Raw genomic sequence first — 14,314 nt, 5'->3', positions numbered from 1 at the left:
ATGTATGATTCCTCCATCCTGCATATGGGACAGACGCTGAGATGTCTGCGTCACATACAGATAATATTTAACAAACTAGCGACCCACTAAAATGCAATTTATGCCACAAGATGTTTCAATAAAATCAAATGGTTTTTCCAAATCTGAAAAAAAAGACAGAAAAAAAATCTCCCTCCCTTAACCTTACTGTATTTTTCCGTGATGGTTCTCGGAGGGAAGCAGTAGTTTACCCTCCCCTGAAACCTGCTTTTGATGGCTTCAAAATATGGTTACTTTGAGCCAATAGCTCTGTCCCTGATAGTTTCAACCAAAAAACAAGCTGGCACTTTCCTTTGTGGCCTCCGAACTGTTTAACAGTTTTAAGAGAGTATCTTAATTTCTTGTGAATTGGTAGTTCTTCCCCACTGCCTCCTTGTCAAGCTTAGGCATCGCGAACCAGCCCCTCTGGCTGTCGGACATCTTCTTGGTGCCTACCCCATGCCATCGGAAAATTAACTCAAGTGGGTAGTGATCACCCTCTATTCAATCAGAAATACAAAGTGGCATAACATTCCTGAATAAAAAGCAGTCCACAATACAGTAATCAATGACTGAGAAACAGCATTACTGTTCATGTATGCACCATTTTCACTAAAGATTCCGGAAAATCCCAGAGCAGAATTCCAAAGTACACCTGAAAATCAATCTTCCATTTGTGACCAATTTTACTGTCCGAACATAAGCGCTACATTTCTTTAAATTATTTACCTCTAGAAGCTGAAGCCACTGGTTAAGTTTTATTTAGTCCTACAATATATTTGAACAACTTGAACGGTCCTATCTGTCAAAAAAAAAAAAAAGAAATCCTACTGAGCACACAGGTTCCTTAATATTTCCTGTAAACAACCACTCATTGTAAAATGAAGCTAAAGGCCTTGCAGATTTACTTTACTAGAATTGCATGTGGTCTACAAAACTGGTGTACTGCAAATTAAAATGTTCTATTAGCAGGTTTAAAGTTTAATACATTTCTAATTTGTGTTGCAATCATATTTACGCCAACCGAGTGTCGATATGTTCCGCCAAATAATGAGTGTTGCTCACCATTTCATTTGATATCCACATTTTGCTCGTTGTGCACAAAAGGTTGAGGACCCCTGCCTTAAGGGATGTTTGTTATTTCTAACACCCCAGGTCCGCCAAATAGATTGAGAAAATAAAGGTTCTTGCTGACAACAATCCATTACATATTCTGGCATTAAAGATACTCCCTTCCTTAAGGAAGATGAATACTGCATCTTATCCCACAAAGTTCTCCCGTTCCCCTGGGGCCGCCTTCTTCCAGGTGATCCACCCAGCTAATGCCACTCACTGGGTCAGGATCAGGAAGCGTCTGCTTTTCCCTGGCCACCCGAGAAGAGACTTTAGGTAGGGTTTCTTTGTGGACTCTGCAGGATTCATCACACACACAGCATGCCCCAACCTTACAGTCTACTGAAAAGGTGTATGTGGCAATGCTGCCTGGAACCACCTCTGCAAAGGTGGCTTGTCAGCAAAACCTCTATGGCACTTCCTAATCCACATCAGTCGTATATCATTCCAATAAGATGTCACGATTCAATGGTTTCATAAGAACTTGCTTTCCAAAATAGTAATTGTTTATTCAATATAGTCATTGTTTAGTCTTTAATGCCACACATCCAAAAGAGATGTTGAAAATGTTTCAATCATATGGTTATCCCCGCAAAGCTGGCAAATACATTCAACGTAGGGTATTTTCCATCAGCCTCAAGTTACCTTGTAAGCCTCCAGCTGATTAAGGTTATTCTCGATTCAAAAGCAAAAACTTCCCAATATTTTTTTGATCTGCGATAACTCTGGTTGCTCACAATTTACTTTAATGTCCTTCACTCATTAGCTTCTCTATTTTTAGAACTACAACATATGACAGAATGCCATCTGGCGAGGGCGAGTCTGAATGTTTTGAAATTATTTGTATTCATAAATTGATTCAGGCAATTATTTTTCTGAAAGCGACACCTGCTAATCAGACCACAATTTCATACTGATCCAAGCCAAAAATATAGTGCACCCATGTGCCTTGCTCAGAGAGTCAGCTGACTCCCCAAGCAGTGGCAGCAAGGCAGGTTGAAAAGGTCCCATGTGACTTCCTGACAGCTGCAACACAGAGTTCCAACGGACAGAGGTGGCGTTTTAATTATCTGCACCTCCGATTCAAAACATAAATTGTGTATCCTAGTCAGCCTGGAGGCACATTGTAAACTTTAAAAAATAAGCAAATCATGCCTAGTTAAGGAATAGGGGCTACTGGGGGTCCCACAATTATACAGCCACAGCATTTGGATACAATTGTTAGCTTTTGTTTTGTTAACAGTACTCCAGCTACGACAAAGCTGATGTGTTAGCCATCTGGCTTAGGTGTCTCCACAACCGCCAAGGGGGACAATGTTCAGAAAGCTGCTTCTTTGACCCCCCTGAGGAAGGCAATAATTTCCTTTGAAGGTGCAGGAACACTACCAGGGAAGTCCCATGAGAAACATGCTTCAAAAGGCAATCCTGACCTAAACCAGCCTCACACCAGAGTGCTGATGAACGGTTTCCTTTTAAAGGCAGAAGACATGGAAAGGGGCAGAGTTAGAATAGTGCAGAAGAGAGGTTAGCCAGGAGAGAGGTTCCACCATCTTGGTTTCTGCTAGGGCTCTCTACAACCCCTATCCCTTTCTACTTCCTGCAGACAAATCACTCTCGGTGTGATGTTTGAAGGCAAAGGACGCTTGTTACAGTAGCTTGGATTGTGCCCATGACCACAGGCTTGCTTTGGACAAATCTATTGTAATATTTTGCCATATTAAGGAAAGGAAACCCTCAATTTCGTTGAATCCTCTTTGGACTCAAAATGAATTAGTGGAACTCTTTTGGACATACAGTCTATTCCAAAGTCCTCTGGAATTGAAGTAAAGACAAAGGGCTCCAAAGCAGTTCCGACCTCAACCCATCCCCAGGCAACATTGGAGGTGACACTGAAGTGGACCAAGACCTCTCTGCTGCCTGTACACTGGAACCAGGATCCCGCTTGTTGGAGCTGATGGACTCCCTGCAGGTGCCAGACAAATATCCTGGACTGGAGGTGCGGAACTAAGGATTCACCTTACCCCCAAAGACCCTGGGTTGGTCTCCCAGCAACCCAGAAGTAGCTTCGGACCCTGTTGACCACCAAGATATCTACAAGCCAGCTCGACCGTGCACAATTCACTTCCAGACACTACAGGACGACAGTGCTGCTTTTGTTACTACGCTCTTGGTTTTCAAGGCACCTAGAAGCTACCTCAACCCATTGAAGCGGGTATCCTCGAATTGATTCCCATCTTGACACCATGGAAGCACATGGACTCTAATGCCAACTCAATCGAAACATAATTTCGCCACCCAACTTGAACCATTGGATGCTATCGACCACCCATCTTCAACGCTGACTCAATCCAACGGAAGCCTGCGCCTCAAACATGCTTGACGCCGACTCACCATTGGAAGCAGAGGACTGCCTGACTCTCTCGACATCAGCAAAAGAAATAGAAGCCTGGCTTCATGCTGTTGAGCCCTAAAGACGAGCTAAAAATAAACAAACATTTTTAAAAGTATTTGTAGATGCTTGGTCTCCCGGTTCTATCTTAAAAAGGACCTTTGTGACTTTTAAGCCCTGACCCAGAGGTTTAAAGATATAACCTTGAACATTGGGACTTAAATCTTTTGCTTTAACACTTCTGCTTTTCAACCCAGAGTTCCCTTTCCGCTCAAAATCTGAATTATCTGGGTTTCCTTTATAGGGTTGGTGCTTTTGATGAGTTATGTGCATTGATTTCTTTTTTTATTATTAAAGTCCCTACTTTTATAGTCCCTTGATAGGCATGCTTTTATTTTGGTACAACTGTACTATTGTTTGTTGCAACTGTAGCAGCTCACACACGTCCTGAACAATTTAGCCTGCCCTCTGTCCACGATACCAAAAGAGGCTAGTAGGAATACCTGTCAGTCTGTGCCCGTTTCACATTTATGATTGGGAACACTTCTGGTTTAGTAGTAGTTTGGGACTGGCTAAGCGGTTTAGCCACCACAAATCCCTGTACTCCTGCAGAGCAGTAGGTATATCGTCACACCATAAGCAGTAAATGCATCCAATCTATGTGTTACATTCCAGACTACGTGGCCATTAGTTAAGGTTGAGTAAGCCGCCAGCCACCTTAGTCTCCAACTTTAATACTTCTACGAAGGCTGTCCTGTGCGACATAATTCAATATTCCACAGTGCCCCGGTTCTGTCTTGCACCATCATAGCAGTTAGGCACAGCTATGCGAGTATGTATGTATTTTTAAAAACGTGTGCCTTTAGCCAAACCTGTGGTTTGATTCCAGAGTTGACCCTCCAGCCATTTCCCATCACCCATATTTCCACGCAGTGCAAAACAGCCAGAACCAACTTTGTCTGATATGCTTGAAATATTGGCCAAGCGACAAAATTGTATTAAGTAGAAACAATGTTTCCAACATCCTCCTTTTTTTGTGTTCACCAGACAGAGGCTCTAACATTTAGCATCAGACTACTTTACTTATAGATCCGAGCGCTAGGAGGCCATAAAATGGCAGAGGTCGTGGTACACAAGGCCACTTTAACCTCCGAGTTTTTCCTGTAGCCTCCCGGTTTTTAATGCTCTTCTCCGGATAACAGCATGAAACCTCTGGGATTGCCGTGGCTGCAATAAAACGCAGCGCAGCTGCATTCCCTCTAATGATCAGAGGATGCCTGAGAGAGTTCGGGCCTAATTCACAGAAGCGCTTTATAATGACAAAAGCGCATTGGAAAACGCTCTGCGAATCAGGGCGTTAGTATTCAATGCTGCTCGGGCAGCAAAGGTCACACGGCTCCCACGGGGTAATGTACACATTTAATACCCTTTGGTTATTAGAAGACGGAAAGAGATATTTGGGGTTAAATAAGAATGTCTAGTTGAACATATAAATCAGCCAAACTCGTCACAGCATGCTTGGTTATGGCGCGTTAAGTGTTAGAAGCACTTTTGCAAAACGTGAAGGCCATTTTTTTAAGCTTGCATTACTTTGCATCCTGAAACGTGTATTCCTCTTCTAGGGGGGAGGGGGAAAAAGCTACAACTATATCCTTTTTGCTCAACATGTTTCTATAAAGATATTTGTCAAGCTGTTTTATTATGATTTCTGGACAAACAGGGAATTCTTAAAAGCCAAACGTTAACACGTACTTCTCCTAACTACATCTGAGAAGATCGGCAGTCAAGCGGTTAAATTGCAGACTGGTCTCAAATCCCAGCGTCATCATTTGGCTAAAGTTTGAGATCCTGGCCAAATAATTTTATCTCACTCAGATTTTTATTGAAAAATGTGTAAACCCTGCTTTTGCCCCATATCATATGGCATTTGTAACGCGCCTATACACAAGTGTTTCATGGCGCCCTAACAGATGATCTAACAATTAAACAGTTGTGCAATTGTTTATTAATGTCAAAACAGTAACATTTAAATACACCCAAATAGTACATTGCAATTCCTGCATTCTTTTTTTCAGATTCCTAATACTAAATGTTAAGCGGGGAGCTAGAAAACCGAAGTGCGCGCAAAATCCCACAAACACACAAGAGGACAACACTGTCCCTCTCCCCCACCACCAAAATCCCCTTGGTCTCTTTCCCAGACCCTCAACCCATAAAAAAGACACTACCCACCTAACCCAGCCCCCTCCCACCCCATCCCATCCCATCCCGCGTGCCGCCATCCACCTGAACCTCCACCCCTGGTCCAGCCACCATGCGATCCTGGCTCGGCCCGCGTTGGGCTTCTAGAGCCAGAGCCAAAGGCTTTGTACTGGCTCAGCCCTACCCCAGTGTGCCCTGCCTCTGCCAGCTGTACTTAGTGGCAACATGAGAAGGGACATTTCAAGAAGTTGCAATGAGTAAATGGGAAAAACAAATATCTTTGGTGTGAAATACATGTATGGTCACTGTATGTATGGTCACTGCTATGTACTTAATATTTACTTGTGACAATGGCCTTAAATAAGGAACTTGCATTTAAGACTTACTTGCAGACCAGACTGACTTGCTTCCCGTGTACTGCATACCAAAAAACTATTGGAACCCAAGCACTGACATGGAGGTATTAACTGGACCCCGATAGCAGGTGCAAAGCCCAAACGCCTCGGGTGAGGCGAGGGCATCGTTTATAGTATTTGTGGGTGCTGCGAGGGGTGCGCACACCGCAGACAAATCAGGGTTTTTGATTTTCAAACGTAGGCAGGTCTGAGGTTGCAAAGGAGGTTATTTCTCGTTTCAGTTCTACGCGGATAGGGAGCGATAGCGTTTGAATCAGCCAGGGGATGTGTAAGCTGCTGAGCAATCACATGCCTCTAAAAGACACCCCAAGCCTCGCTGGCAAGCTGTGCACAGCAAGGCACCCGTAATTAGAGAGCGTGCCATGACCCCGGCTCTCGCATTCGCGCAACACCACAGCAAAGAGGCACGGTAGTTCTCGACAGCATTCTTTAATGGCACTTCGGCTTCATAAACGCGCCTTTAAGTCGGCGCCAGCCGTGCAGTGAAGAGAAGAGATTGCGGGTGGGGCGAGTCAGATGTCCCAGCAACTGTGCGCGGGTCAGACTTACCCCACATAGAGCACCACAACCAGGTGGATGGCACACTTCAGGGTGCCGTACTTCACACTCCGGATGCGCACCACCTTGTTCGTCTCATACTCGCAAATGTCGCTCAGACCACAGCCACCAGCCATCCCTGCAGCTTCCGTCTCGGGCATCAAACGCTGTTTTCTCTCTCTCTCGTGCTCTCTTCTGTCCCTCCCAGAAAAGCAGACCGCACCACTTAAAGATACAGCGAGCACACAGCAAAAGCAGCCTATGGTCTATTCCGTTCCTTCCTGTCTGCCTGCCCTGTTTTACTCAAGCACAAATGCCCACCCTCTGTACTTTTAACCGGGGAAGCAAGGGAAAACTGGCTTCCCCTTTTAAAAACCTCCCAGTGTTATTATATATGTGTTGATTTGACAACTGAAAAGAACCTTTCTTCAGCCAGAGGTGTGAATTCTCGTGTGCATTCTGGGATCTGTAGTTTTGCAACTCTTCCTTTTTTAAATGTATTTTATGTACCGTGGACCTAGTTCAAAGGAGAAGTGGAGCACTTTATAAAGAGAATATTTATAGTAGCAGGTGTTGTACATAAAACATTATAGTGTGTGGGATCAGACAAGACTAGATTACAGAAACAAGGATCTGATGGGTAAGGCGCTCAAGATATGTAATTGGAGCAGTACTAAAATTATACATGCAGTCGTCGTCTTTTCTTTGCATTCTGGTACTGGTAGTACTATATTTAATAATGCGTGTTCTCATGTAGTGTTTCATGTCAGATTCCTGCAGCTAATAGCAGGTGTTATTATTACCCATTTTTTAAATGGTAATTATTCTTTAAAACCTGCTCCAGGGTCTGTGGCACTCACAGTAGCAGATATTATGGGCCCTGCTGCCCTGAAGACCGAGTTAAAGGCCTGAGCACAGCATATCGTTGAACAAGGTTTATGGACCTATAACACTCTGCTGCATCCCTCTTGATAATATATATTATGGTTACTCATTATATGACCATCCAGAGATGGACTTAAACACCCAAGATCCCTAAGGATCAGGGGAAATGTAGTCCGAAACATCTGGATGGTCACATGATAAGTAATCATAATATACAGTATATATAAGTATACAGGGGGGTTGTGTCACGGTTTTATAACACGGCACACTCCTGCCAGGGACTCCTTCCCCTGGCAATGAATGTGGCACACAATAAAAACACGTTTTATCCTTAATAAACCACGGGTTCTTTTATTTGAGTAGGCCCCCAACCCGTCTCGCACCCAACCTTCACAAACACCCCGTGTCACAATGGACTGGGAACCAAGCCGGTGTGTATCAATAAGGTATTTATTAATATATGGTTTAATGAAAAAGAAAATCAATTTTGCAACAGCCGCCAATGTTGTGGCAACACAAATGCAATCATTCCTACAGAACAATTGGTTCAAAATCCTAACAGTTCACATGGATCTTTAATGGCAAACAGGAAAAACAGTTTTAAATCAAGTGACAGCACCAAGGTTAAGCACTTCCCACTGTAACACTGACCCCCAAACATCAGCTAACTTAATTTCCTTTTTGAATGGAAGGCAGTGGCAAGGAGTAAGGATAGAGAGAGAAAATTCGGATTTGGAATAAAGCCCACCACCCCAAGTTGGGAAGTCAGAAAAGAAACTTTTTGAGCAAAACGGCAGAATCGGATTTTGCTAATTACTCGCACAGCTACTCACAACTCCTAGGGGACAGCTAGAAAGGAAATTTGTGTTGCTACACTTGAGGAGATAGGGAAGCGTAGAGACTACTAATCAGCACACCAGGGCAACGTGGAAACAAGGTAGGCAAATCGATTTTGGGGAGAAAGCAAATGCAAAAGAGAAATACAAACAGCAAATGGAAATTCGTTTTACACAGGATTTGCAATGACAGGAAATCGGTTTTCAAGCACAAAGACAGATAACAGATAGGATTCTAGGCAAACAGTGTTACTCTCAATGGGAGTACTGTTTGGGTTATTTAACACAACAGATGCAATTTAGGAGTTCAGGGGTAATGCACACACTACACGGGCAAATTCGGTTTTCAGTTACACAGAGACTAATTCTGTTGAGGCTATACTTTAATGACTATAGTTATTAAAGAAAGACACTAAACACAAGGGGGTGCATTTCCAATTTTAACCAACTTGTTCTGTGAATTTCAATGGGGAATGAATTGATTTACTTCAAAATAAGGTTTATACAGACAACTGAGAGATTTATCACAGGGACTACACTAATATAGACACTAATATAGACAGTCTAATAAAGATTCTACTGTGGGAAGGTGAATAAATTATACTGGCAATGTGGGACTTTCAATGGGATTTTCAATGGGGTTATGTTGCAAAACGGAAAGGATTATGCAATGTGGAAATAAGCTCCAAAGCAGAGAAATGACAATCGGAAACAACAGGTAAGCCGAATTGCACGGAGCGGCATGATAAGAGACTTTGAGTGCGGACATTGCCGCAGTGGAAGAGAACTGCGAGGGAAGCTGAAAAATGGTGGCGGTGAACAAAAGAAACTGATAGGGGCCGGAGCTACTTGGCCCGTGAAGATGTTGTGTGCAGCTGCCTAGAAGCAAAGAAGTTCCCCGGAAGGGCATGCCACCCGGAAAGTCCATTGAACGGGAGGACGGGCGGGGACCATCCGTAATATGGTGGCAGAAGGCACTCTGAAGAAATAAAGAAGAGGCTGGGCGTGGAAGAGAAGGGACAGCTGGGACGCAACAGGTGAGCCACGGGTGACCCCAAAGTGCTGCAGCGGCCGGCAAGGCGGAAACAGAGACATTGCCGTGAACTCCCTTGCATGCCGGAGAGCCGTCCGACATCAGCGGGATGGCAGTGCAGCGTTGACGTGGCAGCCGGTGGCCAGAGGCAGCACAGAGCGGGCCGCGCAGTGAGGAGACACTGGGTTGGGCTGAGGGACGAGAAGGCCGCAGAGTGCGACAAAGAACCAGTAAGGACGCATGGGTGGCAGGGGGGGGCCCAAAACTCTTATTACTTAATATATGTCTGCCGGTAAGAGGGCTCCCCTGTGCTGCCCACGATGCTCCGAACAGCTGCACAGTAGTCATTGCAGCACCGGAACACAAGAGTGGCTGGCTCGACCCACGGCAGACAAAAACAGAGAGGGAAACTGAGAGGTGGTGCCAATCGACCAGCACCAAACATGGGTGCGAGGCCCTGTTCACCCACCCACTTATAGTACTAGAACCCTGCTGGCAGCCATAAGACCCAACAGGGCATAAGAAAGCCAAGGCAAGTGGCCAGCGGCCCGCGCCTAGAGCGCTAGCAATTCACTGTGCCCCTGGTGGGTGGGGTATACATCCCATGGGTTGCTGCAGACCACACAGCCGAATGCCCAGGGCCAGCCCTAACAGTATGCAAAGTGGGCAGTAGTGCATAAGAAGAAGGCCTGCTCCAAGCATTAGAACTGAGAAGCAACAGCACAAATCAGTACCTAGCACACCAAAGCCACACTGCAGAAGAAGGCATACCCTCGCAAAACATGCCCCTGGGTGAACACACCAGTGCCCATGCATCCAGGATTTGCACCACTACAGGCTGAGGACAGCGACCCGACATAAGATAGCTGATGGACAGCAACCCTGCGTGCAGACAGGGGGTGCAGACGAAATGGCGGCACCGATTGCCAAGGTCGGCTACAGCGCAATTCATCTACGCCGAGGCACCGGCACAACGGGGACAACAGTGGCAGAAAGGTGTGTAGCAGTGACATTTTGTGTGGGGCACTGACAATCCTATAGCGAAGTAAAGGCAGCAGCGCAAACCACGCCAAGGGGAGCACGTGGTTCCTTCTCTGAGCAAGTGAGGACAGAGGGCGCCACAGGAGTCACGCACGGAGCACGATGACTACCAAGAGTGGTAAGAACAAACAAACAAACCACACCAGAGATCTTTGCGAAAGGCCAACCCGATCGTCAAGAGGAAGATACAGAGCGCACAGATAAGGAGCACGTGCCGCCTCCAGGAAACATGGCCGAGACAGGACAGCAGCAGATCCTGGAGGCCATTGCGACACTCCAGACAACACTGGAAGCCAAGATTGACACTGTGGCTATAGATGTGGCACTATTGCAGCAGGATGTTCGGGCTATAGCTGAACGCACAGGGAAGCTGGAGGTGCAGGTCAAAGAGAACACAGAAGTGAGGGCGCAGACAATGAAAGACATTGATGTTCTCCAGCAAAAAATAAAATTTCTAGAAGACAGGGCCGAGGAGGTGGAAGGACGGGCGCGCAGAAACAATTCAGTTTGTGGGGCTGCCAGAGGGAGCGGAAGGGTCCGACCCCACCACCTACATTGAAAATATTCTGATCCAGGAAATAGGGGCGGAAGAACGTACACATGGGTTCACGATAGAAAGAGCATATTGTTCCATTATAAGGAAACTGCCCCCGGGTGCCCCGCCAGGGCACGTGATAGCCAAGGTGTTGAACTACAAAGATCATGAAAAGATCCTCACCTTCTCTAGATTGGGGAACAATGTAGAGGGCATCAGCGAAGCAATTTGCGGACCATACTTAGCGCCTTCCCCATTCCCATTGAGCCCTATGGGGCAAAAATGGGAATGGGGAAGGGCCCATGGTGAATGGGGAATTACCGCCCCGCCAACCTTGGAATGGGGCGGTAATTCCGCCATTCACCATGGCGGACCCCGGCATGGACCATGGTGCTAATAGCACCATGGTTTAGCGCCGGGGTCCTAATGAGGCCCATTGTGATTTGAATTAATATATCTTTTGGAAGTGATGGTATACGCTAACAAGAAGACAGGAGCACCACAGTGGCCGCAGAAGCTTGGTAGAGGGAAGGCTAAGAGCAGACCCACTACCCTTCCCCCCCCCGAGTAGCAGTAGTTTAAGGGCCGTTGTTAGGGCCCACCCATAGGGCAGCAGGAGCTTGGTCTAGTGACTAGGCGGCATGGAGCAGAAACGGGGAAGTCCATGCATGGTTTGCATAGTGGGACGAGCTGAGTTTGAGTTTGGTTTGCAGTGGGGTTAGGGGGCAGGGGTGGGGAGGGACATGGTTAGCCTGACATACATGAGACAAAGCTGCATTGAACTTCTGCTGAGGTGGGCAATAGGCTGGTGGCCACGTTGATGCCCCGGGCCAAATATCTTGATGGCTGAAACAGTTAAGATTATGACATGGAATGTCAGAGGTCTTAGCAACTATGTGAAATGCAGGAGAGTGTGTATGTATCTTAAGAGAAATAAGGTAGAATAGCCTTGTTGCAGGAAACGCACCTAGATGCACAAAGGCAGAAAAACCTGCTGAGGGCGTGGGGAGGGGTGTTGGTGGACTCTGCTTATTCCACATATGCGAGGGGGGGTCCTCATATGGGTGGATCCAGCAATCCCACTTAAGGTGTTGACCGCGAAGACGGATAATGAGGGCAGGATGGCAATGCGTGGTATGTTGGAAAACCGTGAGATATGTATTGTGAACGCGTATGCCCCCAACCACAATGCCACAGTCTTTTTAGATCATTGTATGCGAGACTGGTAACCTTCAGGAGTGGGACCGTGATTTGGGCGGGGGAGGCTTCAATTGTATATTAGACCCTACTGTAGACGGATCAGATGAGAAGCACAGACGGCCGTCTCCCCCAGCCAAGGTACTAAACTCGCTGCTGCAGCACTTCCAGTTACGGGACCTATGGAGGGTACAACATGGGGACGGTAGAGATTATTCACATTATTCCGCCCCACACAAGGTATACACAAGGATTGACTATGTGTTCGCTGGGGGCGAACACAAAGTGAAATTCTCGGAGGCGGAATATTTGGCTAGGGTCCTGTCTGACCACTCCCCATTGGTGGTTAGATGGCGGGTGTCTGCCCCGAGACCACCCATACCCACATGGGAGCTGAGGAGCGAAACTCTGCTAGACAAAGCATTTGCTGAGCACATCCGTAAGAGGACAATCGAGTACATTGCAGTGAATGAAGGAAGTGTGCAGAAGGTGGGCACGGTATGGGAGGCGTAGAAGGTGGTTATAAGAGGGTAAATGAACGGGAGGGGTGCAGAAAGTCATAGTAAGCGAACTGCAGAAAATGTAGTAGAGGCTGAATGTACTAGAGGGGGAGGCAAAGGTGCACAATGAGCACGTAAAGGAAATAATAGAACTGAAACAGGAATTTCTAAAGCGATGGGATAGATTGGGCAAGTTTAACTATGCAAAATACTTGGAGAGGAGCCACGCCCAGGGGGATAAACCGGGGGGAATGCTAGACTGGCTGTATAAGCGTGACAGCACCAGATCCCCCATATGTTCCATCCAGAATAGAGACCAAGAAGAGATAAATACACAAGTAGGGATCAACAAGGTCTTCACAGATTACTATAAAGCACTCTATGCTGGCTCCCCAGTAGGTGAGGAAGAAGACCTGCAAGAGGTGTTAGACCTCATTGCCCTGCCCGATTAGATGAGTTTCAGGCGGAATCCATGGAGGTGCCCATAACCCCAGAGGAGGTTGTGGCCACCATTAGAACACTTCCTACAAGCAAGGCCCCAGGCATAGATGGACTCCCTAGTGAGTTCTATAAAGCCTACGGAGACACACTGGCGCTGCTGTTGGCCAAGGTGTACAATGAAGCACATGAGGACCAAATACTCCCAGACAGCTTGAGAGAGGCCTTGATAGTGCCACTACTAAAACAGGACAAGATAAGTACTGACTGTGGATACTATAGGCCATTGTCATCGCTGAACCAAGCTATAACAGCGATCCTGGCAAATAGGCTCCGTAGAATGATACATTTGTTGATACACCCAGATCATACCAGGTATGTACCAGGGAGGAACATCACGCAGAACCTTCAGAGATTGCATCAAGTGATCTACAACTCCGAAGGGCGCACAGAGAAGTGTGCAGTTGCTTCTCTGGACACGACTAAAGCATTTGACTTGGTACATTGGAATTGGCTGTATGCCACAATGATAAAGATGGGGATAGGGCCTCAGTACATAAAATGGTTACAGCTGATATATTCTGAGCCTATGGTCAGAGTCTGAACTGGTAGTATATTTTCAGACAAGTGGCAACTGTATAGAGGCACAAGACAAGGCTGCCCACTGTCCCCAATGCTATGCATTATATCGGTGGAGCCCATGGCAGCGTATTTGAGACAGGAATATGGAGATACAGGTATTGTCACGAACCACATCCAGAAACCCCCCTGGCAAGCCCATGGGCCAGGAGGGGTCTTGGCTCGGGTCTCCAACAAATGTAGGCATCCTTTGCCTAAGCCCTCTTGGGGCCAGGCTCATACTTAATAAAGACTTGTGTTTAGGGAACTACTTTATTTCAAATACCAGCCAACATGGAGGCATCCACATAGCTTGGCTCCTTGGAACCAAGCTATGCGGTATAGTGTTTTGGGTGTGGTACCCTAGGAACTACTTTACCTGGACTACTTTCTTGAAGCTATTTAAACCACACCCGACTTGGATAACACGCTTAGTGTTACTTTGCAATCCTGCAACGTGACGCTCATCGTGTTCCGCTGTACCCGCGAACCTCAGAAGAACAGCATCTGTAAAGAGACAAAAGGACATCGATAGCAGCAGCAGCTTACCTGTAAT

At 46.4% G+C, this 14,314-nt stretch overlaps 1 protein-coding gene across 1 annotated transcript in view; it reads right to left on the bottom strand.

Annotated features, from left to right (window-relative positions):
* Nucleotides 1–6,980, bottom strand: part of P2RX7 (purinergic receptor P2X 7) — a 356,033-nt gene extending 349,053 nt beyond the window's left edge. Inside the window, exon 1 of the mRNA XM_069619560.1 lies at nt 6,688–6,980. Coding sequence (XP_069475661.1) covers nt 6,688–6,836 — 149 coding nt within the window. The 5' untranslated portion in view covers nt 6,837–6,980. The remainder of the gene's footprint in view (nt 1–6,687) is intronic.
* Between the last annotated feature and the right edge of the window lie 7,334 nt (nt 6,981–14,314).

Source organism: Ambystoma mexicanum, chromosome 10 (assembly GCF_040938575.1).
Source record: "Ambystoma mexicanum isolate Mex_15411 chromosome 10, UKY_AmexF1_1, whole genome shotgun sequence".
In the NCBI taxonomy this organism is placed as follows: domain Eukaryota; kingdom Metazoa; phylum Chordata; class Amphibia; order Caudata; family Ambystomatidae; genus Ambystoma; species Ambystoma mexicanum.
This window is presented reverse-complemented; position numbering and strand designations above follow the sequence as displayed.